Below are 26,466 nucleotides of genomic sequence, written 5' to 3'. Positions count from 1 at the left end.
TTGAAACAAACACAACACAAATACTGTACAACAAAAGTTAACAAAACTTTAACCTATTGAAATAAATTTCATTACAGTAGTGCTACTTTCTCTTTAGAATTCTGTAGTTCTATTTTAAATCTCTTCCCTCTTCTAATCATGTATGTGGCTTCCTTCCCTGTTACCCCAAATCAATAAGATATTAGCATACTAGAGCGGGCACTCAATAAACATTTGTTCAATAAACGAATAAATGAGTGAATAATTATAAAATGTTGGACTAAAGCCCCCTGGGAGGTTTGTATTAGTACCATTATTGCATTTTGCATGTGTATGTTCAGGTATATCTAAATGGGACTTAATAACAGGCATCAAGAAGCAGTTAAATATTAATCTATTTCTGTCTTAATAAATCTCCTTCAAAATATGCCACAATACGAACTACAATGAATAAATGCTGAGATAAAGTTCATTTACAATCATATCGCTTGTATTTACACACTTTAAGATTTGAAATATTAACACTAATGTGGAAATTTATAAACTAAATGCCAACGTGTTTGTAAAATAAAAGGTCTGAAAGAAAAGAAGAATGCACCATGTTAAACCTAAATGAATGTATTTGACAATGTAACCAACACCACTCCGTAAACACATCTTTAAAAAAAAAAAAAAGTCTCTATTATATCCCATTAAGAAGGATCAACTTAATACAGAAATTTTTTCATTTTAAGATATGTAACAAGTAGGCCAGAGAGAATATACTAGTAAGAAACTTTATTAGCTATAACAGCTTATGTTTATTATAAAATCTTAAGTCTAATAAACACTATAACATGTACCTTTACCACTATCGAAAAATTCATTATTTTTAAGGCATGTTCTGATATCTTTGTTTTTTAATTCACTTATTTTTTATTATCCTGTTAGAAAATAGCTGGATAAAATAGTCTGGATGTAAGTTTGTTCTTACTGAGTTCGCCGCAAAGAAGTTATGAAATAACCTAGCAAATAATTATTCTACCTTAAAGGGAAATAAATAAAAGAATAAAAGTCTTCAATAAATAAAAGAAGTTATACATCTAGCAAATCTAAATGACAAGAGGTTATGTCAAATGGTTAAGAAGTAAATGAAAGTAAATATAAATCGGTAATAAGACGGTCGGTCAATATTAAAATGTAGCTCTAATTTAAACTTATTTACTGAACTTTCCTTTTGTTTCCTATATGGTTGGTTTTTAGTGTAGGCATGAATGATCTTGTGATCAGTTCAAAAGGGAAGAGGGTAGCCAGGCAAACATCCCTTCCAGTGCCTATCAGCATGTCTTTTATGTCTTGGCGTCCATTTTAGAGCATCAGCGAGGTGGTGTATAAAGAAGCTTAGAAAACAAAGGTTGTCATTTTGGCAACCCACATGAACATCGAGTGATTTCAATAAAATGAAGATCAAAATGTTGATGAGTTAAAAAAAAAAAAAAAGTTGAGGGAACTATTTAAGCTGGACTATGCAAAACACCTGTATTAGATTTCACATATTTTTAAATTGTATTTGTGTGCTACATGTCATCCTCACACTGCTGGTGTGTCATGATAATACCATAAAAACCATTTGCAACAATTGATTATCGAAGGCGCACAATAATATCAAGCTACAAACAAAAAAGAAATTTTTTTTGTCAAAGGATTCACAGATCCATGATGACAAACTCAAAACAAAAGCATGGCTCGTGGAGCAATCTCTTATACTGCCCAAAATGATTACTACTTATGTGAATATACATGAATTTCCTGTATTCTTTTAGTACACAAAATGTAAAAGAAAATATATTATCACAGGAAGTCAGAACCTAATCCTACCACTCAAACTCTCTTTTTTAGAAATCGAACACTCACTGACAATGAGGATGGTCGACAAAAATACGTGCCTTACAGGGCACCTTTCCTATAATAATGCTGATTTTTAAGAGCAGAACTATCACAATCCAACCATACCCAGGCCTAATAGGAAGTATTTATTGTTAAGAAATCAGATATAAAGCATACATATATCTAAGTAGAACACCAGGTAGTATTGGAAAGAAAATCGATGAACTTTCTAGATTTTCCTTCCACTTAAAACATTTTGAGAGAGGCAGGCTATAGTCATCGTTTAATTATACAATCTAATCAACTAAACACAATAGAATTTTTCTCCAAGTATCTCAAGCACAGCTCACTACTTCTTATCCAAAAGATTTAAATTGCTATTCTCTGCCATTCCCAGCCATTTCTGCCAACATCATAAAAATTACCTTTTATCATTTCCTTCTCACAATGAGAATTCCCTAATCGCACACATCTTTTAGACAGAGACACCTCCCCACCCACCTCCCCACCCACCTCCAAAAACTGGTTCAGACCAAAGACACACACAAAAATAATGACCAAGCTCACATTTCTTGTTTGCCCTTCAAGCGAAGTCTGGTGTCTTCAGCTTGCCTTTCTGGTCTTCAGTGTTGTCACTCATTGCTGGGGGATGTAGTTTAGGACAGCATGAAGCAGCAGAAATAAAAGCTGTTGCTTTAAGAAAACGTTTTCTTAAACACATGGATAAAACAACTTCTACTCTGACTTCCTGGCTGGGTTGCATAAAATCTTAGAAACACTCCTTGACAAGTGAATGTCTACAAATGGGAAAAAAATAAAATAAGATAAAATCTAAAAACTTACGTTCTGAACACATTCCGAAGGAGGTCTGATTTGATTTGAAAGCAGGTTTGTATTGATGAACAAAGTTTATTTTGTAGAAAATTAATAGTCTCTCTAATTAGAAATTTGCCTTGCCATCTTCTACACTGTCAATGCTGTCTCTCATAGTATAATCATACATGCAAAAAAAAATCAAATACAGTATTTCCCAAATGCATGGACACTGTGGAAGCTTCATTTTGAAAAAGGCTTTTATTTCCCTTAATACTGGTGCCTAAACGTCATTGTATGTACCAACACTTTCAAATAGCCCAAGAGACTTAAAAAGCCTTCTAAGTTTGAAAACCAAAAAGTTCTGAGTTTTCTGTACCCCAGGACGGTTTTCTTTCCTGAAGCTCAAGCCGAGAAAGCAGACAAAAGAAGCTGATCTGACTGAGCTGTGCCAAGTCTTGCCTTTTTTTCTTTCCTCAGCTCTCCCTCTGCCTCTCTCTCTCTCCCTTCCCTCTCTCTCTCTTTCTCTCTCTCACTCTTTTGCTCCCAGTATGGCAACCTTCCGAGCAGTCTTGGCGGAGGGCCAGCCTGTGCCAGCCTGTCTGAATTCTTGTCTCCAAAAGATGTCCTTTGCGGATCAATTAATACATCTGAAAACAGGAAAACTGTGGTACGGTACCCCAATCCTGGCACCAACAGCATCGACTTCTGCCAAATCACCTTACAGATTTCATGGTATCCTACCTTTCATCATCATTACTAACATGTTCCCGGAGCAATAATGGAGTACTAGAAGCCATTCACTGTTCAGCGATAAAGAATCTGTTCCCTAGAAATGTCCATATGCGACATATGCACAACCTGCAGTAAATCAAAATTCTCCTGTGAGAAGAGATGTATGTAACTTTAATAAGCACCACATACTGTATTTCTTTTTATAAGGCTTGCTTTCCCTTGCCCTGCTGCAAAGAATCATGGGAGAACAGAGAAGGAGGCATGCAGATTAAAATTAAAACTGTATGCCCAAATAAGTCATGCTTTATCCTAAAGGAAAAGAACAGAGTTCTGATTGATCAGCAATTCCTATGTTCAAGGAAACTCTAATATAAACTATACCCATCCAAAATGTTACTGGACATGAAAGGCAGAAAAATTTCTTTTCAAAACACAAATATCAATTCAAAAGGGAAAAAAAGAGTTGATGGAATAAAATTAAGCATCTTTTGATAATCTGAACTTCAAGTATCAACACAGCCACTTGCTTACTAAATTGATATCATCTGATAAGTATAAATAAATGCTGTTGATTTTTATTTGCTGCATGTACAGCTTCTGAAGCGAAACAGTCCATCTGTGTTTCACACACATACCTGTCCTTTGTGGATCTAGTGATACATTTGAAAACGGGAAACTGTGGGTACGGCGTCCAAATTCCAGCACCAACAGCATCACGGTCTACAAAATCATATTTCATTTAAGAAACCATTTTTACCTCTGATGTTTCAAAATACAGAATACTCTAGACGTGGTTTCATAGAAAGAACCCAGAACAGTAGCCTCTAGTCTCTGGCTCAGTCCTTCTAACTTATGTAACCTCAGGGTCTTAAACTGCTTCATCCATATAATACTTACTTTGCTTTTCTATCTAATATAAAAATCAGTGATTCCTCCTCTGTGCTCCCAAAACACTCTGCTTATACTAAGTATACCTTCATTCTAAATGTGTAATAATTGGTTGAGTATGTGTCCTCAACCAACCAAATGTGTCATCCTCACAGAGAGGACCATTTGTCACTTACCTAAGAAACCTGGAAGTCTTGCAAGGAGTCTTTCATATGCAGGGGCTCAACAAATCTATTGTGAATGAATTATGGGGATCAATCATATAAACATCACTCTGAAATTCTATAAAACTATGAAATATAGTAATGAAAAACAAAACAACATCCTATTAAGTCATACAGTTGACAGATGAGAGAAATGCTACAGAGATATGTTGAGGGACAAATTAAAGCAGTAACCAAAATGTTCCATATTACCCTTTCAAATAAGGACTGATGGGCAGGGTGACAGTAGATTTGCAATTTCTAATCAAACTGTTGAAACCAAAGACAAAGAGAAAATTTTGAAAGTAGTAAGAACTGACTCTTCAGGTATAGTAAGTCCCCTACATTATGGACCTTCAAGATGCAAACCTTCAAAGATGGGAACGTGTGTCTGCATGTCCAGTTACATAAGTCAGTTCACACACATGCATCTTCCACAAGCAGTTGTGTTTTAAGTGCTTTAAGCACTTCACTGTACACACTTCAGTGTACTCTATTACTGGACTAAAGTAGCAGAGAATCTTTATCTCAAGTCCAGGATGTAGAAAAGCAAGTGTAAAAGCAGCAGTGATGTAGCTGGTCCTGCTAAGAAGTGCCAGGTGCCAACAATGGAAACAAAAGTGAAAATAATTGAGAGAGTAGAGCAAGGCAAAAAGATGATATAAACCTATAACAGGACAGTACTATACAGCCAACCGTGTTAGTTGGGTACCAAGGCTAACTTTGTTGGACTTACAAGCAAATTGGACTTATGAATGTGCTCTGGGGGTGGAATTTGTTCATATATAGGGGACTCAGTGAACAAAGAAGGCTTCAGGAGATCAACAGCTGATTGATCAGTTAAAACCATGGAGGCCAGAAGCAAGTGGTATGAGACACCAAAAGCGCTGAAAGGAAACCATCACCCACCAAGAACTCCGTCAGCAAAACTCTTCTTCAAAATTCAAGCAGATATTAGACATTCCCACATAAACAAAAACAGAGTTTACTGTTAGCAGATCTGCCCTATAAGAAACACGAAGGGAACTTCTCCTTCAGGTGACAATGAAAGGAGACTAGACAGCAACTCAAATCCACATGAAGAAATAAAAAGCACAGGTAAACCCACAGAAGCAAATGTTAAAGACAGTAGAAATATGTTTTGTTTGTAACTCTTTTTCTTTTATTTGATTTTGAAGACACAAGCATAAAGCATAATTACAAATTATGTTGATAGGCGCATAATGTATAAAGATTTGCAATAGAATGAAGGAAGGATCAAACAGCTACACAGGAAAAAAGCTTCTGTGTATTACTGAAGTTAAGTGGGTATTAATCTTAACTGCATCACTATAAATTAAGATGTGAACTATAATTCCCATAGCAATCACTAAGAAAACAACAATGGAATTAAAATGTTACCATAGAAAAATATTTATTTAAAACAAAAGAAGGCAGTAATGAAAGGACAAGACATAAAAAGACAGATACATAGAAAATAGCAAAATGGCAAAAGTAAATCCAACCTTGGCAGTATTTGATAAAATGTAAATAAACTAAAGGCTCCAATTAAATGACAGAGGTAGGCAGGATGAATAAAAATAAATGATCCAACTATAATCTCTCTATAAGAGACATGTTTTAGATCCAAAGAAACAAATAGGTTGAAAGAAAAGAATAAAAAAAACCTACTCCACACAAACAGCAACCAAAAGAAAGCTGGAGTGATTTACTACCATAAGATAGAATAAACATCAAGACAAAAATTATTATTAGAAGAAAATAAGGACAATTTCTAATGATAAAAGGGTCAGTTAATCAAGAAGATACAACCATTATAAACATATATATGCAAAACAAAAATGTTCAAAATGCATAAAGCAAAAAATGAAATAAATGAAGGAATAGACAATTCAACAAATAAACAATTCAATAATGGTCAGAGACTTCAGTAAACAACTTTCAATAATGGATAGAATAACTAGATAAACATTAGCATGAAAACAGGAGATTCGAACAACACCATAAAGTAACTAGGCCTAACAGACATTTATAGAATACTGCCCTCAACAGCAGCAGAATGCACATTCTTCTCAGGTGCACAAGGAACATCTTCAGAACAGACAACAGTTTAGGCCCTAAAACAAGCTCCAATAAATTTAAAGGATTTGAAACCATCCTAAGTATTTCTTCAACCACAATGGAATAAATGTAGGAATCAGTAATAGGGAAAAGGATTATGAAAGTCACAAATATATCAAAATTAAATAATGCTCCTGAATAACCAATAAAGAAATATAAAGACTAGAGTGGAATGTTCAGCAAGAAAATAGAAGATGTGAACAACACTGTAAAAAGTAGGAAATCAAGAGGTACCTGGAAGAATAGGCAAGTTTGGCCTTGGCATACAAAATGAAGCAGAGCAAAGACTAACAGAGTGTTGCCAAGAGAATGCACTAGTCATAGCAAACACCCTCTTCCAACAACACAAGAGACAACTCTACACATGGACATCACCAGATGGTCAATGCCAAAATCAGACTGATTATACTCTTTGCAGCCAAAGATGGAGAAGTTCTATACAGTCAGCAAAAACAAGACCGGGAGCTGACTGTGGCTCAGATCATGAACTCCTTACTGCAAAATTCAGACTTAAATTGAAGAAAGCAGGGAAAACCACTAGGCCATTCAGGTGTGACCTAAATCAAATCCCTTATGATTATACAGTAGAAGTGACAAACAGATTCAAGGGATTAGATCTGATAGACAGAGTGCCTGAAGAACTATGGACAGACGTTCATAACATTGTATAGGAGGTGGTGATCAAAACCACCCCAAGAAAAAAAACGCAAAAAGGCAAAATTGTTGTCTCAGGAGGCCTTACAAATAGGAGAGAAAAGAAGAGAAGTGAAAAGCAAAGGAGAAAAGGAAAGCTATATCAATTTGAATGAAGAGTTACAAATAATAGCAAGGAGAGACGATAAAGCCTTCCTAAGTGATCAATGCAAAGAAATCGAGGAAAACAATAGAATGGGAAAGACTAGAGATCTCTTCAAGAATATTAGAGACACCAAGGGAACATTTCATGCAAGGATGGACACAATAAAGGACAGAAATGGTATGAACCTAACAGAAGCAGAAGATATTAAGAAGAGGTGTCAAGAATACACAGAAGAACTATACAAAAAAGATCTTCACAACCCAGATAATCACAATGGTGTGATCACTCACATAGAGCCAGACATCCTGGAAAGTGAAGTCAAGTGGGCCTTAGGACAAAACTAGTGGAGGTGATGGAATTCCAGTTGAGCCATTTCAAATCCTAAAAGACAATGCTGTGAAAGTGCTGTGCTCAATATGCCAGCAAATTTGGAAAACTCAGCAGTGGCCACACAACTGGAAAAGGTGAGTTTTCATTCCAATCCTAAAGAAAGACAATGCCAAGGAATGTTCAAACTACCACACAATTGTACTCCTCTCACACACAAACAAAGTAGTACTCAAAAATTCTCCAAGCTAGGCTTCAACAGTACATGAACCAAGAACTTCCAGATGCTCAAGGTGGATTTAGAAAAGGCAGAGGAACCAGAGATCGAATTGCCAACATCTGTTGGATCATTGAAAAAGCAAGAGAGTTCCAGAAAAACATCTATTTCTTCATTGACTATGCTAAAGCCTTTGACTGTGTGGATCACAACAAACTGGAAAATTCTTCAAGAGATGGGAATACTAGACCTCCTTACCTGCCTCCTGAGAAACCTGTATGCAGGTCAAGAAGCAACAGTTAGAACCAGACATGGAACAACAGAGTGGTTCCAAATTGGTAAAGGAACACGTCAAGGCTGTATATTGTCACCCTCTTTATTTAACTTCTATGCAGAGTACATCATGTGAAATTCTGGGCCAGATGAACCACAAGCTGGAATCAAGATTGCTGGAAGAAATATCAATAACCTCAGATATGCAGATGACACCACCCTTATGGCAGAAAGTGAAGACAAACTGAAGAGCCTCTTGATAAAAGTGAAAGAGGAGAGTGGAAAAGCTGGTTTAAAACTCAACATTCAAAAAACTAAGATCATGGCATCTGGTCCCATCACTTCATGGCACATAGATGGGGAAACAGTGGAAACAATGACAGACTTTATTTTCTTGGGCTCCAAAATCACTGTAGATGGTGACTGCAGCCATAAATTAAAAGATGCTTGCTCCTTGGAAGAAAAACTATGACAACCTAGACAGCATATTAAAAAGCAGAGACATGACTTTTCTGACAAAGGTCCTTATAGTCAAAGTTGTGGTTTTTCCAATAGTTATATATGGATGTGAGAGTTGGGCCATAAAGAAAGCTGAGCACTGAAGTACTGATGCTTTTGAACTGTGGTGCTGGAGAAGACTCTTGAGATTCCCTTGGACTGCAAGGAGATCAAACCAGTCAATCTTACAGGAAATAAGTCCTAAATATTTGAATAATTGGAAGGATCTATGCTAAAGCTGAAGGTCCAACTTTGGCCACCTCATGCGAGTGCTGACTCATTGGAAAAGACCCTGATGGTGGGGAAGATTGAAGGCAGGAGGAGAAGGGGACGACAGAGGACAGTATGGTTGGACCACATCACAGATTCAATGCACATGAGTTTGAGCAAGTTCATGGAGTTGGTGATGGACAGGGAAGCCTGGCATGCTGCTTCCATGCCATGGGGTTGCAAAGGGTCAGTTACAAGTGACTGAACTGAACTGAGAGTGGAACTAAATGAAATAGAGCCTAGAAATCAAGACAGAAAATCAAAGATACTGTAAGAAAACCACATACCAATATCCCTTATGAATATAGCTGCAAATTTTCTGCACAAAATATTAACAAACTGAATGTAGCAACATATAAAAAGGATCATAAACCTTGACCAAGTGGGAATTAGACCAGGAATGCAAGATTGGTTCAACACAGAAAAATCAATCAATGTTATCAATCAATACTATATTAATAAAGGACAAAAACCACTTGCATCAAAAGACAGAAAAAGCATCTGACAAACCAAACACCTTTCATGATTAGAAATCTAGGTCTTCAGAAAGAAAAGAAAAGCACTAAAGGAATAAGTGGAGGTAAAAACTTTTATTGTTCTTATTTTTAATTGATCAAACAGATAACAGCTGTTCAAAATGATAGCAATAATGTATTCAGTTATATATGCTCATGCATATACATACATGTGGGAGCTTCCCTGATGGCTCAGCAATAAAGAACCCACTGCAAGCCAAGAGACTCAGGAGACTCAGGTTGAATCCCTGGGTCAGGAAGATCCCCTGGAGAAGGAAATGACAACCCACACCAGTGTCCTTGCCTGGGAAACCATGTGGACAAAGAAGCCTGGCAGAGCTACAGTTCATGGGGTTGCAAAAGAGGAGGACATGACTTAGCAACTAAAAAAAACACATACATATATGTATATACGCTGATATACAGTTACATATAAACAAAATGAATGACAGCAATGATGCAAGAGTCAGGAAGGATTAATTAGGATTATTTTGTCATTATAAGGCACGCTACCCATGAAGGAGTATAACATTATTTGAAACTGGATTTGGATTAGTTGTATAACTGATATACTGATAAAGGCAAGAAAACTGAATCATACAAAATGCTCAATTAAAATGACAAAAGGAAAAAAAATGACAAAAGGCAGAGGAAAAAATGCAAGACAAAAACAGAAATATAAAACAAGGCAACAAATAGAAAAGAGAAATATGGTAGATATTTATCCAAGTATATCAATTTTTACCTTGAACACCAATAATCTACATGCATCAATACAAGACAAAGATTGTTACTGTGGATCAAAAACATATCTCTGCACAAAAAAACTGTACACAAATGTTCATAACAGCATTATTCATAATAGCCAAAAGGTGAAAACAACCCAAATGGCCATCTACTGTTGAACGGGTAAACAAAATGTGTTTTCTCCATACAGTGGAATATTATTCAGCAATAAAAAGGGATGAAACAGCAATGCATGCTATAATATGGATGGCCTTTGAAAAATGTATGCCAAGTAAAAGAAGCCAGACAGAAAAGTCCACATACTATATGTTTCTATGTATATGAAAGGTCCAGAATAGGCAAGTCTACAGACACAAGACCAGCGGTTGCCAGGGGCTGAGCAGCAAGAATAACAGGGAGTGGCTGCTCACGGGTATAAGGTTTCCCCTTGGAGTAAAGAACGTGCTATGGGATTAGTGGTGATGGTTGCACAACACAGTCAATATACGAAAACCCACTGGATTGTATACTGCAGAATGGTGGGTTTTACAGTGTGTGGAGTGAAAAATTAAAGTGCTAGTCACTCTGCCACGTCTGACTCTTTGAGACCCCATGGACTACAGCCTGCTAGACCCCTCTGTCCATGAAATTCTTCTCAGGCAAGAATACTGAAGTGGGTAGCCATTCCCTTCTCCAGGGGATCTTCCCAACCCAGGGATTGAACCTGGGTTTCCCGCATTGCAGGCAGATTCTTTACCATCTGAGACACCAGGGGAGCTAAAACCCACTGGATTGTATTCTACAGAATGGTGGATTTTACGGTATGTCAATTATATCTCAAAAAAGAAAAAAGCTGCAGTTCATCTCTCCAGTATTTCTGAGTGTTATAAATGATTATACCCCGTGGGAAACCCTCAAAAACCCTTTCAGCCTCTTTCTTAAAAGAAATACTACACATTAGCTCTTCCCATGCAGTCCAATGCCAGAGGGCTTACCAAGACCTGCTCGGTGCGAATCCATGTTCTCACTCAACCTTTTAATCTCAGCTTTTCCTCCACCTCTCTGTGCCTCCCCCTCCCAGCTACCCACTTCAGTGGACACTACTCCCCGCATCCACACAGGATACTGATGAGGAGACCCCAAATTCATAAACATGGGACATGTCTTTCCAGTGTGTACTGTTTATCTGACTCACTGATGGCCTCAAAACCTTCTATTGATTCAAACTCTCAAAGTACAGTCAGAAGGCATTGATTCTCAGAAGTTTTATCTAACCCACAAGTTAGCGGTTTCAGGTAGGAGCTTGGTTAAGTGTTTGTACAGACAGCCAAAGTGTATTGAGGGCAGCAGAAGAAATACAGGGTCAAAATGCAAGACTTCCTCTAAACCTGTGGTTTTCCAAACTTCCTTGCATGGATCCTTGGAGATGCTGCAGGACCTTCACAGAGGTGAAAGAAAAGATAAGCAGGCAAGGTCCTAGGGCAAAACCCCTGCATCTACCAGAGTAGTTCTGTTTTTATGATGTGTATGTTTGGGGTTCACATAAGATTTTATTTGGCAAAAAAAAAAAACACAAAGGTTTTCTTAAAAAAAAAAAAAAAAGTTTAATATCCTTTGTATGTATATATATGTGCTTAGTTGTGTCTGACTCTTTGTGACCTTATGGCCTATGGTCCACCAGGGTCCTCTGTCCAAGGGATTACGCAGGCAAGAATAGTGGAGTGGGTTGCCATTTCCTTCTCCAGTGGATCTTGCCAACCCAGGGATCGAACCGGCATCTCCTGCATTACAGGCGGATTCTTTACCACCGATCCTTTACATTAAGCCAATTCAGGAAAACACTCCCTAACGAGCTAACTTGACAATGACTTCTAAGGTTGTAGCCCTTAGAAGTCATTTTTACAATATGAGCTAATGCTGTCATCTGAGATTTAAGATAGTCATGGGGAGCTACTCCCTAACATATTCAGATTATATCTACCTTATCCACAAGATAGAAAATAGAGTTACTGGACCATTTACCTACTGTCTTTTGCTCCCTAGATTTCTATCTTTAGAGTTATAATCTGAAACCCCAAAGAGCATGAATCTGATCTTCTTTTCCAGCCACTCATTAAGTCTTGAATACAGTCATGCGGTCAGGAATAACTCTCTTAAGCATTATCTGAATGATGACTTTGTGCCAGGTGTGTGCCAAGGACATGAAGCCCCTGCCATCACAGGGCAGATATGTAAACAGGTAATTACAATTTCAGGTCATCTGTCAGCTATGAGAGAAGCATGTCCACAACATCCTATGGACATAGGAAAGAAATAAGCTGCTGAAGAGTCATCTATCCACCAACTAAAAGTCAAATACATGTCACTCTAGTTAGAATGAAGAGAGAAGTTTAAAAAGTGTACTCAAATCATTTTATACACATTTTTTGTGTTCATATTACGCTTAAGTTAATGCTCTAGGGGATCCAGAGGCACATCAGAAATCACCCCAGGCCTCAAGAAGCTGCAAGTCTAGTATGAAGATAGTTCAGTTCAGTTCAGTTGCTCAGTCATGTCCGACTCTTTGAGACCCCATGAATCGCAGCACGCCAGGCCTCCCTGTCCATCACATACTCCCGGAGTTTACTCAAACTCATGCCCATCGAGTCGGTGATGCCATCCAGCCATCTCATCCTCTGTCGATAAGACACCTACAAACACTACACTTTATGTGACAGATGTTATTATTTAAGTATCTCCCCATATAGGTCTATGCGTGGCTGATTCATTTTGCTGTATAGAAGAAACTAACATGACATTGTAAAGGAACTATACTCCAACAAAAATTAATTTTAAAAAGTAAATAAGTAAATAAAAATATCTCCCCAAATCCAAATTCTTCCATGTTCCTTCCTGGAGTACACAACATAAAAATAAAGTGTCTGTCTACAAAGCTTGAGTGTGAAATTGCGATGGCCATCCTTCCTAAAGCCAATCCAAATTATATCACTCTCTCTTTCCTCTCTCCTCCCCTCTCTTTCTCCTTCTTTCTTACTTCTCTTCTTTCTCCCTTTTCTAACATCATACATTTAGTTATTACCTGCATTCATTAAGTCAGTATTTACTGAGCACTTGCTTATGTACAAAATATGGGGTCAGAAGCCACAAAAATGAAATAAAATTCATGTATTAGTAATAATAATCATAATAATAAGCACCTTCACATTCATTAATGCATTCACTCCTCACCCAGCATTTGGAAGAAGACAGGTGTTACTTTATAGATGAGGAAACTGACATCAAAGGAAGTTATGTGACTTGTTCAGAGCATCAGACACATATCTAGAGTGCAGAAAACTGAAGCAACTATTCCAGGTTTCATTACTTAAGGAACTTAAGAAGATGCAATGAACACAAGCGGCCTCATACATCCCACTACCTACTTAGCAATCTCTCTGAGTGATAAATAGGCACCTCAAAGCCGCCTTGGCCAAAGCAGAAATCTTGATTTCTCTTAGAAAAGTTCATTCCTCCCTCAGCCTCCATTAAACAACAATCCAAGAGTCACCCTTGATTCATCTTCCACCAGTCACTAGAAAGGCTAAAAGGAAAAAGATTAACACCAGGTGCTGGTGAGGATGCTGGAAACTGGAACCTCATACACTGTGATGGGAATGTAACACGGTGAACACCATGGCAGTTTCTTTAGAAGTTCAATTTATACCCACTGAAGGAACCAGTGATGCCCACCCCTAAGTCTACCTGCGAGAAAACTTGTCCACACAAAGACCTGGGCGTGAACACTCACTGGAGAATTACTCCTAACAGACAAAGGCTGGAGACTACCCAGAAGTCCGCCAGGTGGGAATGGATAACACACTGTGGTCTACCTCTCACTGCTACACAATAAAAAGGCACAAATTACTAACACATTCAACAACGCGGATGAAGCTCAGAAACACTGTGCTAAAGGGGAAAAGGCAGACAGACAGGACTACATGTTGCACAATCCAATGCCAATAAAATACATTTAAAAAGCTAAAACTGCAGGAACAGAAAGCAGATTATTTGTGGTGTGGGGCTGGGGTAGGAGAAGGGATTGACAGCCAATAAGCAAGAGAGAACTTTGCAGGGTGAGGGAAGTGTTTCCAATTGAACTGCACTGATCGTTTTAAGATTCCTCAATTTATTAAAAGTCACCAAACCATACACTCAGAACAGGTGAATTTTATGGTACATAAATGATACTTCAATACAGATACACAACAATTAAAGTGTTGTAGCAACAATTTACTTCATCCAAGACACTGTATTAGGCCCCAGAGGAGGGACTAAGACACTGTCCCCACCCTGAAGGAGCTCCCAGCCCCCTTCCTCCAACGGCAGAAAGAGAACATGGACATCACAGACATCACACACCAAAACATGAATGCCCAATAAGTGGAACAGGCAGTGAATGTGACAAAGACCAGAGCGATGGGGAGCAAGGCGTTGGGGAGGCCTTACAGAGGAGGCTAGGTTTAACTAACCTCTGAAGGATGGATGATCATCAGAAAAGTGGGATCTGGAGGGCAGTCCTGAGGAAAGACCCAAGGCAGAAATGAGCAATTGGTGGGGCAGTCTGGCTGAAACAGAGACCCACGGGGAGAGCAGAAAGGGTCCCAGCAACCATGGAAGCATGAAGCCTGTGCCTTCTCGTGGGGCTTCCTCAAACCTCAGGTATCTGAGCACCACGTTTATGATTTTTGCCATATTTAAAATTATAGTATGATTTATCTATTATTGGCTTAACATAATTCTCACTTGTTTTACCTAGATTCATTTCTAAAGGAGACTATAACACAACTAGATAATGAAAACTAGCATTTTGCCATAAATAGAAAATACTGGAAAAACGGGTGTATTAAATTGTCAAAGCCTGAAGCCATCTCTCAGCTAGAAGCCTATCTCTATTAAAAAGAAAGACTTAACAGGTGAGGGAGAAAGGTTAAAAACACTCAACATTCAAGCACCAAACTGGTACTTTCCTTGATATAATCGGAAGAGCTCAAAGACAACTGAAAAAATGAATAGCTTTCTCTCTGTGGTTTAGTCTCATTTATGCCAGAGCTTTGAACTGTCTAATATCACACTGTGTTAGGAGTTCCACATTGTGGAAAATGCAGGAGTACAGTAAATCCTGGGAGCAGGGGAGGGGGGTAGAAGGGATGATAATAATAATTAATATTTATTTAGCATTTACTATGTGCCAGTCACTGTTCTAAACATTTCTCATTTAATTCTCATAGTAACAATACCTACCTCAAAAGGGTACTGTCAACCTATTTTCAGATTAAGAAACTGAGGCATACAGAGTTTAACCAACTTGCCCAAGGTCATACAACTTGCCCAAGGTCACACAGTTAATAAACAGCAGAGCTGGGACTGAACCCAGGCAACCTGTCTCCAGTCTATGAACTTAACCATTGCAACTGAGCTGACTCTCATGTGAAATGATATTTCTGGAAGATTCGCCTGGCTATGATTTGCTTACTGAACTAAAGGAAAAAGAGGCCAGAAGACTACTGCAATGACCCAGGCAACTACGGGTCCCTTGGGCAGCTGGGCTGGAAGGGTTATTGCCATTTGCTGTGGACAGCAGAGGGCAGTAGAGAGCTGTGGAGCAATAGCTGGGCCCCCGCCCAGACTTCCAGCCATGGACTTCCGATGCAGAAGGGAAACAGGCCTAAGACTCAAGTCAGAGATGCAAAGCCTACACCAGAAAGAGAAGGGCTAGGGACACCACCGTCCTTAGGCACCAGAAGAAATCAATCCTGGATGTGGGGATGAGCCCAGAGACAGCACAGAGGTGCTGAAGGAGCGGCATCTCAGAGCGGCCAGGTGGCTGAAACACCAGGCCCTGGGCTGCCACTAAAGACCGCCTACACTCTGACACTGTCTTAAGGTCTTCCATATTTCACTCCCAAAAGTAACAGCAACACCGTGACCTCTTTTTCTTTTTTTAATGGATTTCAGGTCTTTCAAAGTAGGAAATATGGATGTACCTTGGCCTAGTTCAGTTCAGTTCAGTCGCTCAGTCATGTCCGACTCTTTGCGACCCCCTTTTAAATTCAAAATACGCACTTAGGGCTAGTATCCAGTTCTCAGACAAAGTGTTTTAAAATTAAAATTAAGATACACATTCAAATGGCATTTCCTAGCTTCTGACAGGTCTGAAATATCTTGAATACAGACACCATTCATCCATAGACATCAAAATTGCTTTATTACCTTAAATCTTCCAAAATCATTGTTTGAAAAAAAAAAAAGATAGCAGATAAAACTGTCAGAAAACCTCCTCAAAGAAAATGTTCTATGCATGGAAAAAGAAAGACTCAAAAAAATTAAGAACAAAAATAACTTATCTGGACTGCCTGGTTTGATGCTAAACTCAGGCTTTATTAAAAAGGTAGAAAAATTCAACTTTGTAAGTTTGGGAAAATGTGATTTCTTATTTCCCAGGGGAAAAGCTTTAAGAGCATCAATAGATTTCTCTGGATATCAAGCATTTCTCCATTATTGTGAGTAAATTATATTTAGATCAAAATCAAATGGATTAAATTTCCCTTAAAATACCCAAGAGATTTTAAAAATACAAGGAAAGGTGTCACATATCCAAAAACAATATTTTATCCTAATACCTCTGTGGAAATATCTCCCCATTAGAATAATTAGCCAGAAAACAAAACTAACCTGAGTTTTAGATATACTAAGTTCAAAATAACTTATTAAAACTCAATTGTCATTTGCTGATACTAAGATGAAATGCATAGTCTTTGATGTACCTTTTAAATCCCTGGAAATATGCCTTTACCTTTTTGCTTTTAATCTGGAAAAAATGTATCTGATTTAGTGATAAGCTGGATAGAAGTCTGAATTTTATTTAAATACTACTACATACACAACAAAGACTGTAAATAACAGTACATGCTTCCAAATTCTTGATAAATTCAACCCCGCATCAGTGCCACAAGGTTCATGGCTGAACTACTCTCATCTATATTATTTTTGTCTTCTTGACTGAACTACAAATTCCTTAAGGGATTATTAATTTTTAAACTCCTCCATTAGCACCACACTGACCCATCTATTTGCTCAGTAAGTATTTACTGAATACCTACTATGTTAAAAGGCACCTTGGTAAGTGCTACACGGATAAACTATTTAATGAAGCAGAAACAGTCTTTGCCTGCAAAGATGCTACTGTCCAGAGGGGGAAGTGGGGAGGCTGATAAAATGCATATAAGACTGAGAGGTTTGCAAACATCCCTCAGTGGAAAGAAGGGCCCTCTAAACCCAATCGCTCTTTACCATCCCCTCTTCCCAGTCTCAAACCTACTTAGTTTGCCATCCAGTTCAAGCTCCAATATTGCAAAATTTAATCCTAGGTCAACGCAGGAAAAGTCTTTGGTCTTTGAGAAAACAACTTGATATGTTTCAGAAACATTAGACAAGGCCCTTAGAGCTGGATATTAGCTGGAATTCAAGGCATATAGAGAGGGGCTTCCCCAATGTCTCAGCAGGTAAAGAATCCATCTGCAATGCAGAAGACAGGTAATGTGAATTTGATCCCTGCGTCAGGAAGATCCCGTGGAGGAGGAAATGGTAACCCACTCCAGTATTCTTGCCTGGGAAATCCCATGGACAGAAGAGCCTGACGGGCTACAGTCCATGGGGTCGCAAAGAGTCAGACATGACTGAGCACGCAGGCAAGTTATAGAGAAGCGCTAGGTCTGTTCCACGTGAGATTTACATTTTCTTGGAAAGAGGCTGAAAGAAGTGAGGCATCAGCGGGGTGGGAGCTGAGAGGAAACAGAGGTGCAGGCTCGGCCCTGCGTTGGGGGGGTCAGGGAGGAGGCAGCGGGGCCGAGGGTGCAGGGCAGCGGGGCTGTGGACAGGGCTCTGCTCTCCGCAGTCAACCCCTCCAGCGCTTCCGGCCCGAGCTCCAGTCCAGTCTGCGACGTGTCCCTTGTGCTGTGTGGGGTCTGGGAGATAAAAGGCTAACGGGGTCAATTCAGTGTGATAAAAAGAGAATACTTGGGGATGCAGGAACCGGGAGGCAGTGGTAATCGAGACAATACAAGCATCCCACACACACACTCCAGAATTCAGAGGAATCTCAAGGATGGCTTGGGACTTCCAGGGTTAGGAACTGGGGTTTGAGTCAAGAGCAGGAGGTCCCCAAGAGCAAGTGAGTCACACAGTCAGCTAGGCGGGGTTCAGAGCATGAAAGGGCGCCAGCAGCTTCAGAGGAGGGCCCCTACACCTGGTCTCACCCAGACTGATCCTGATGATGCCTCCTGATCACCCCCTCCTGACGGTGAGCGGCGCACAACCCCAACCGGGGCTGCCGCCTCCCGCTGTGCTGACTGCCCCTACCAGGCCCCAGGGCCACTTCGGCTTCCACCTGTGTTGTGACACCTCCCCCAAGCATTTCCCCAGCACACAACCTCAACCTGTCTCTGCAGCCCATTAACTCCTCTTTTCAGACCGAGAGCTCACAGGACAAACCCAGGCACTGCAGAAGACCTGGACACCATGGTTAGGAGGACACTAGACCTCAGAACAAAAAGCTGTAGACAAATTCCACATTTCAGAGACAGGATTACAGGTGGGAACCGGACCGAGTCTGCAAAGAACAAGGTCCACGTGTAATCTGTGTGGGAAGAACTTTGCTCAGTGAAAAAAAAAAAAAAACCGCAGTGTGCTTCTACTTCTAAAATGCCTGTGGGTCTGCTTCGACTGTACTTTGAAATATTCAGGTATAGTGGGGAAAAGTTAATCTCCAAGAATGTCCAAAAGAAAACCATACACAACAAAGAATGCAAATAATAGTACCTGCTTCCAAATTCTTGATAAATTCACCTTCTCATCAGTGCCACAAGGTTCATGGCTTAAGTATTCTCATCTTATTATTTTTATCTTCCTGACTGAACTATAAACTCCTTAAGAGATTATTAACTTTCTAAATCATCCATGAGCACTACAATGACCCTTCTATTATCTCAGTAAATATTTACTGAATACCTACTATGTTCAAGGCTCCTTGGTATATGGTATAGGACAAAGTAATAAAGTGGAAACAGTTCTTGTCTTTAAAGATGTTACTGTCCAGAGGGGGAGTGAGGAGGCTGATAAAATGTATATAAGACTAAGCTGTCTCATTAAAATAAAATAAGGAGGAATAAAAAAGGCTGAGTGCCAAAGAATTGATGCTTTTGAACTGTGGTCCTAGAAAAGACTCTTCAGAGTCCCTTGGAGATCAAACCAGTCAATCTCAAAGGAAGTCAACCCTGAATACTCTTTGCAAGGACTGATGCTTGAACCTCCAATACTCTGGCCACCTGATGCAAAGAGCTGACTCACTGGAAAAGACTCTAATGCTAGGAAACATTGGAGACAGAAGAAGAAGACGACAGAGGATGAGATGGTTGGATGTCATCATCAATTCAATGGGCATGAATCTGGGCAAACTCCAGGAGATAGTGAAGGACAGGAAAGCCTGGTGTGCTGCAGTCCATGGTGTTGAGAAGAGTCAGACACGACTTGGCCCCTGAACAACAAAGTTAGTTTGGAGGCAGAGAGATGAATTCACAGTTGCCAAAGTAACTTCCTCCAGATTGAGAAACAAGCTATCAGGAAATATCATAACCATAAGCACAACCACATTTCTCTGCCTTGTCCTCAGGGGAAAAAAAGAGCAGAAAAGAAGAGGGAGAAGAAAGCAAGTACAACCATGCAAGAAAGATGCATGGTTTAGAGCTGAAGTTAATGAGCTCCTAAGGAAGGAGGTTCATTCTGAAGGGAAGAGAGAAAATCCTAAGCGAAATACGAAGAAAGCACTTTAAGTCACCGCAGGAATGGAAAAGAACCTCTAGGAGCTTGGCTTCCAAATTCTTTTTATATATAAGCCAATGGGAGGCTAGAGAAGTAAGTAGAGGACACAAAGTTACGCAGCGAACAGAGGCACAACCAAAACCCAGGAAGCATGCGCCCACCTCCAGCGGCCATGCCACAGGGCTGCAATGGCTTCTCACTTTGGTTCTGGTGAGCAGGACAAGAGCCAGAAGAGGAGAAAAGCTTTAGGTAGCTCAGGGAAACTGCTGTATAAGCCATGGACCCTGTGATCACTCATTTCGGAAATGCCAAATATAAAAGACTAGTAAAAGTCATCCTTGAAGTATGAAAAAAAGGGGGGGTCAAGTTTCATGATGCAACAGTTGCTGAGAGCTGGGCTTAACAGCAAAGCTGGTAGTTTGTTCCAAGAGCCTGGACCTCTGTAAATGTCATCTCTTCTAGTGATGAGCTATAACTGATGATGCTACTGTAACAGAGAGCTTTATTTTTCTAGTAGAAAAGAAAAAAAAAAAAAATGTAAGAACCAGACCAGACTGCTGAGCCAGGTTCTACCACTCACCTGGTTCTCGAAACCTAGATGTGTATGTGCCACATGCCCGGAGGGCCAGGCTCTGAGTGTGTGAGTGAGGCCACGGAGAGCCAGAACCACGGCCTCCCCGGGCCCGTGACAGGATCGGCTGCCCCGTCAGCACAGTTTCCAGCTCCCGTGCCCAGAGAAGAGGCACCCAAGCCCTGGGAGGGTCAGATCCCATCCCAGGGAACCAGAAAGGCCGGGGGCAGTCACAGTAGAGAGTCTAGCTCTGGGAGGAACCTCGTGAAGGGGGCGTGGGCCACATGACCCCTGATGAGCACACAGCACCGACCTCATCACTCCCACCCAGGGAGACGTCAGCAGCATATGCCTACAGAGACTGCTCACACACAGCATCTCTCACATGCCGGCTTCCATTCCTGTCTCCACCATGGCTTATGACATTCAGTACCCATTGGCTGACAAGAGGAGGAAAGCAGAAGAAAGGAAGAGGGAGGGGAGAAGATGGGAAGGGAGCAGCAGGCAGGAGAAGAACAGAAAGGAAGTGTCAAAACTGCAGATGCCTCTCCATTGCCCTCTCTTCTCCCCCTCCAACAAAGACAACTACAAAGCACTCATTGGAAAGCAGTAACTAAGTCTTCCCACATTGGCTTTGTATCAGTTCTAAAACCAAAAAAAAAAAAAAAATTTATTTTGTGTGTTTCATTTCCTGTGCCACTGTTCTTGACAAAGTTGGTTGGGCTTGCATCCAAAAACCTACAGAGAATTAAGCATGAAAAACTTAGAAGTGGCACAGGGCGAATACAATGCCCTGAGATGTGGCTTGACATATAAGAAATCAGGCAGTAAGCAATGTAAAGAGCATTAGGAAGGATTAATTTAGCGCTGAAGACGGATGACTGGGACCAACAGACAATATGAGTTTCTTCCTAAAAGGACAATAAGAAGTCGCCATACCCAGAACCCTTGTTGTACTCATGACATCCAAAAGGACAGGACTGTAAGACATCGATTAATAGACAAGTTGTCAGAAATCTCAAAATGGGGGGCTTCCCTGGCAGTTCAGTGGTTAAGACTCGTGGGACGTGCGTTCCATCACTGGTTGGGGAACTAAGATCCCATATACTGTGTAGTGTGGCCAAAAAAAAGGGAGGGGAAGAAAAAAAATCTCAGAAGGAGAGAGAGGAGGAGAAGAAAGGAGGGAAAGCGAGTGAAGGAAGCAGTGATGAAGGGAAGGAGTAAGGAAGGAAAATGGAGCAGCAAAATAACCATGAATTAGAAAAACAAAAGGACTGCTAGTCAGGAAGAGAAGAACCCACCGGTAAAATGACAAAAAGCAGGGCAAATTTAAATGAACCTCTTTTCTATAACATCCTCCCATATCTTCCCCCTTCAGAATATATACATTCTCAAGTCACTCCCATCTTTATAAACTATCTCCCTTTTGAACTTAACTATTGCCCGATTTGCTTTCCACTCCAACCAACTTTGTTGAAAGAGAAGATGGAGTCCATCCTTTTCTCCACTTCCTCACCACCCAACCCCGGCCACCAGTTTCTGCCCTCCCGTCCCCACGCCCACCAAAGCAAGTGGTTCTGGTTGACTATCCCCATCTTTCCCGTTTGCTCTCCCCCTGGTTTCCTGAGTGCGCCTTTCTCTTTTCTGACTGCCTCTTCTATGCATCCATAATGGTTCTTCCTCCTTTGCTCTTAAGTTTTGGGATTCCACCACATCCCATCCCAAGACTCTCTTCTCTCTCCTTTTGACGCTGTATACTTCATGGGAGCAGAGAACCACGGGTCCAGGCTCGGGACTCTAGAAAAGGAACCCAGAGCTGAGGGGCACCCTCACGGGTCAGGAAGATGCCCTGGAGGAGGAAATGGCAACCCACTGAAGTATTTCTGCCTGGAGAATCCCATGGACAGAGGAGCCTGGCGGGCAACTAACACAGTTAACACTAAGATCAGGGTTAGGGTCAGAGTTAAGCTCACTGACCACGAACCAGTTCAGCCACGAGAGAAAGGAGTGGGCAGTCAGGAAGGACCCATCTCCAGGGAGTGGGAGGACAGAGGCTCAGCACACATACGCCCCTTGCTGTCCGCCATACACCCTGAGAGGTGCAGGGCATAAGGAATGATGGACCTCCCTGTGCCACAGGTGGATCCAGGGTCAATCCTTCTGAAAGGAAAGCTGGCCGAGAGAAGGAAACGAAGTGAGTCTGAGGTCACGAGGAGCCTGTGTCCGGGTCGCTTTGCTGACCCGCCCGTGGCTCTCTAGGTGAGCATGCTTATGAGACCACCGCCGGCCAGTGTCATAGAACAGGGGCAACGACACGGGGAAGCTGCTCCCTCAGCCTCTCCACTGGGACCTCACGCTGCAAAGCAGCATCTGCCAGCAGCCAGGTATCACACTGGTTCTTTGGTTCTCTCCCCGTGATCTCAGCTATTCCCAGATACATCCACTTGAGGAAGGTGCCACCGTTTCCATTTGAGGAAGGTGCCACCGTTTCCGTTTTACAAATGAGAAAACCGAGGCGAATCTATTCACGGTCATGTAGCTGGTAAGCACACGAAACGAAGTTCAGTCACTGTCCAGAGGTTACGTGCCTGTGCTTTCCACCCTCCCAACTCACCGCTCACTGAAGAATACATTTCTGAACACTGCCTATCGATGGTGAGGTGGCAAATGTCCACCTATGGTCCTGACAGGTCCTATTGAGCGAGATGACAGACAGGCGTTCATCTCCCAGCACTGTACGCTGCAGCATAAATGAGTTTCCATGTCTTGGTATTAAGTCAAGAGGGGAAAGTGGAAACCCTTGGGAGAAAATTATGAATGATACCACAGGAACACAACAAACTCAATAAATCCAGAGACTAATATCGCTATGTGATCTCTACAGTAGTTATGCTGGTGTTGATAACCTTACAAACGTTCTTGGTGGAACGTGTTAAATCATAAAATCACCTCTTGATTCTGGAACATAAAACAATGTCTTTTTTATGAAAACACAACCTTGGGGAAAGAAGGATAACTACGGATCTTTTTTAAGATATTTTCTTCTGTCACAGTGGGAGCCATTTCCTTTACTCAATATTTTTACATATTTGTAGAAAGACTTCTCTCCCATAAATATGAAACACAAATTACAATGTGACAGCTAAGGGCTCAGATCCTCTAACAACTATTTGGAAACTCAGCCATTGGGTTCACATAAGCAGTCATAATCAAATTTCTAAAGATGGATAGTTCATGCTGGAAGATAAGTTAAAAAGTGAATACCCATTTATTGAGATTCAATTAATATTACTATGTATTGACCTGCACCATACTAAAAGGACTTTATTGAACAACTTCCAAACTTAATACTACACAGAATATTAGCTCAATCATTCTTTCATTCACTTAACTAATAATTGCTATGTAACATAAACACACATAGGCATAGAATTATACAAATAGGTAAACTACTTACACAAATTTGTATATTACTTGATATGAATAAGTAAATAAGCCATCACTAAAAATGCAGTTATAAAGAAATATGTACATATATTAAAGCTAAATTGCTATTATAAATTTAAACAATGATAAGACAACAATATAAGACATCTTCAGAGAAGAAGATTGCACATTCAATGAATAGTAAAGAAAACATGCTAAGCATTCTAAGAGACAAGGATCAAATGGGTTGGAGTGTAAGGGAAGACATTGCTGAGGATGGAGGCGGTAAACAATAAAAGGAAGTTAGGTGAAGAGAAAAAAAAGAGATGTATTTTTGGTCAAAGTATGTTCTGGAGAGAGTAGGTCAAGCAAGTTTAAACAAAATGTGTCTGCAGAGATGCAGGACGTAGTATCTCTACCAATTAATAATCTATAAGCACAAACCTACAATGGTTTCAGTGATCCAAGGAATACATTCACTTATTTCCTAACTTAAGGGGCATCATTTATCCAGGTCCTCATTTTCAACCAAAGCAACAAACGTGCCAAAACTTCAAAACCCCTTAGAAAAACAAAACACAACAAATATGTATCTACAGTGTAAAGAGTCACTGAAATTAGAACGCGGCACTCCACTGGACCCATTTCAGTTCAGTTCAGCGACTCAGTCATGTCTGACTCTTTGTGACCCCACGGACTGCAGCACGCCAGTATTCTCTGTTCATCACCAACTCCCGGAGCTTGCCCAAACTCATGTCCCTTAGTCGGTGATAACATCCAACCATTTCATCCTCTGTCGTCCCCGTCTCCTCCTGCCTTCAATCTTTCCCAGCGTCAGGGTCTTTTCCAATAAGTCAGTTCTTCTCATCAGGTGGCCAAACTATTGGAGCTTCAGCATCAGTCCTTCCCATGAATATTCAGAACTGATTTCCTTTAGGATTGACTAGTTTGATCTCCTTGCAGTCCAAAGGACTCTCAAGAGTCTGGACCCTTTAGAGATCACTAAAATCATGGATCATCCCATCATGTAAACATTCTGAAACAGCAGTGCTGATGACAGACAGTAAGAATCCAGGAATTTGGGCGGGAAACAAGGGCCAGTGAAATGCAAGTAATTTGTTCAGGTGGATGGTCAAGGTAAGAAGTTAACAGTAGTTACTGGGCTAAGAACCCCCCAAAATACTACCGCTGATATTAACAGAAATACAGACATGTTTACAATAGAGAAGGCCTTTGGAAGTCAGCCAGATCTTCACACATCCATATCTTCTTTCAAGATGGGCACTGCCAACAACTCATGGTCTAAGTCTTGGACAACTGAAGATGCACATGTGGAGTGATTAAGAGTTTGTAAAAAACTTACAATACCAAAAGATAAGAGGAATTCTGATGGGGAAAGGAAAAAAAAAAAAAAGGTGAACCAAAATGAAGACTGTGAACTACAGTAGCAGTCAGAAAACCTTTTCTATGAAAGGCTAGATAATAAATATTTCAGGCTTTGTGGGTCACGTGATCCCTGTCCAACTCTCACATCCAAACATGACTACTAGAAAAACTATAGCTTTGACTAGACGGACCTTTATCAGCAAAGTAAAGCCTCTGCTTTTTCATATGCTGTCTAGGTTTGTCATAGCTTTTCTTCCAAGGACCCCGGAGAAGGAAATAGAAACTCACTCCAGTATTATTCCCTGGAAAATCCCATGGACAGAGGAGCCTGGCAAGCTACAGTCCATTGGCTCACAAAGAGTCGGACATGACTGAGCAACTTCACTTTTCTTCCAAGGAGCAAGCATCTTTTTATTTTCATGGCTGCAGTCACTATCCGCAGTGATTTTGGAGCCCAAGAAAATAGTCTCTCAGTATTTCCATTGTTTCCCCATTTATTTGTCATGAAGTGATGGGACCGGATGCCATAATCTTCGTTTTTTGAATGTTGAGTTTTAAGCCAGCTTTTTCCTCTCTTCTTTCACTTTCATCAAGAGACTCTTTAGTCCCTCTTCTATTTCTGCCATAAGGGTGGTTCCATCTGCATATCTGAGGTAACTGATATTTCTCCCAAGATATTGGAGATATTTCTCCTAAGCGATCCAGCTTGTGCTTCATCCAGCCTGGCATTTTGCATGATGTACTCTGCATAGAAGTTAAGTAACCGGGATGACAAAATACCAGCCTTGACATACTCCTTTCCCAATTTGGAACCAATCCGTTGTGCCATGTCCAGTTCTAACTGGTGCTTCTTGACCTGCATACAGATTTCTCAGAAGGGAGGAAAGGTGGTCTGTTATTCCCATCTCTTGAAGAATTTTCCACAGTTTGTTGTGATCCACACAGTCAAAGGCTTTGGCATAGTCAATAGAGCAGAAGTAGATGTTTTTCTGGAACTC

At 40.5% G+C, this 26,466-nt stretch overlaps 1 protein-coding gene across 7 annotated transcripts in view; it reads right to left on the bottom strand.

The window, feature by feature from the left end:
• MSRA (methionine sulfoxide reductase A) overlaps positions 1 to 26,466 on the bottom strand; it is a 374,360-nt gene that overhangs the window by 328,356 nt on the left and 19,538 nt on the right. Inside the window, exons 1-2 of one of the 7 annotated variants that reach the window (XM_043486562.1) lie at positions 2,689 to 3,087; positions 2,413 to 2,487 (exon numbers count right to left, since the gene is read on the bottom strand). The exons of 4 other annotated variants lie outside the window; for them this stretch is intronic. Coding sequence is in view for 1 of the 3 variants with exons in the window: in XM_043486560.1 (XP_043342495.1) it covers positions 2,689 to 2,701 (13 nt within the window). In the remaining 2 variants the exon portion in view is untranslated. Of the gene's footprint in view, positions 1 to 2,412; positions 2,606 to 2,688; positions 3,176 to 26,466 lie in introns of those variants that run through there. 2 more of the 7 variants (XM_043486560.1, XM_043486563.1) reach the window with 2 other exon arrangements.

The sequence above is a fragment of the Cervus canadensis genome, chromosome 14 (assembly GCF_019320065.1).
Source record: "Cervus canadensis isolate Bull #8, Minnesota chromosome 14, ASM1932006v1, whole genome shotgun sequence".
NCBI classification, from domain to species: domain Eukaryota; kingdom Metazoa; phylum Chordata; class Mammalia; order Artiodactyla; family Cervidae; genus Cervus; species Cervus canadensis.
Note: the sequence above shows the minus strand (reverse complement) of the source record. Positions and strands in the feature narration are given on the sequence as shown.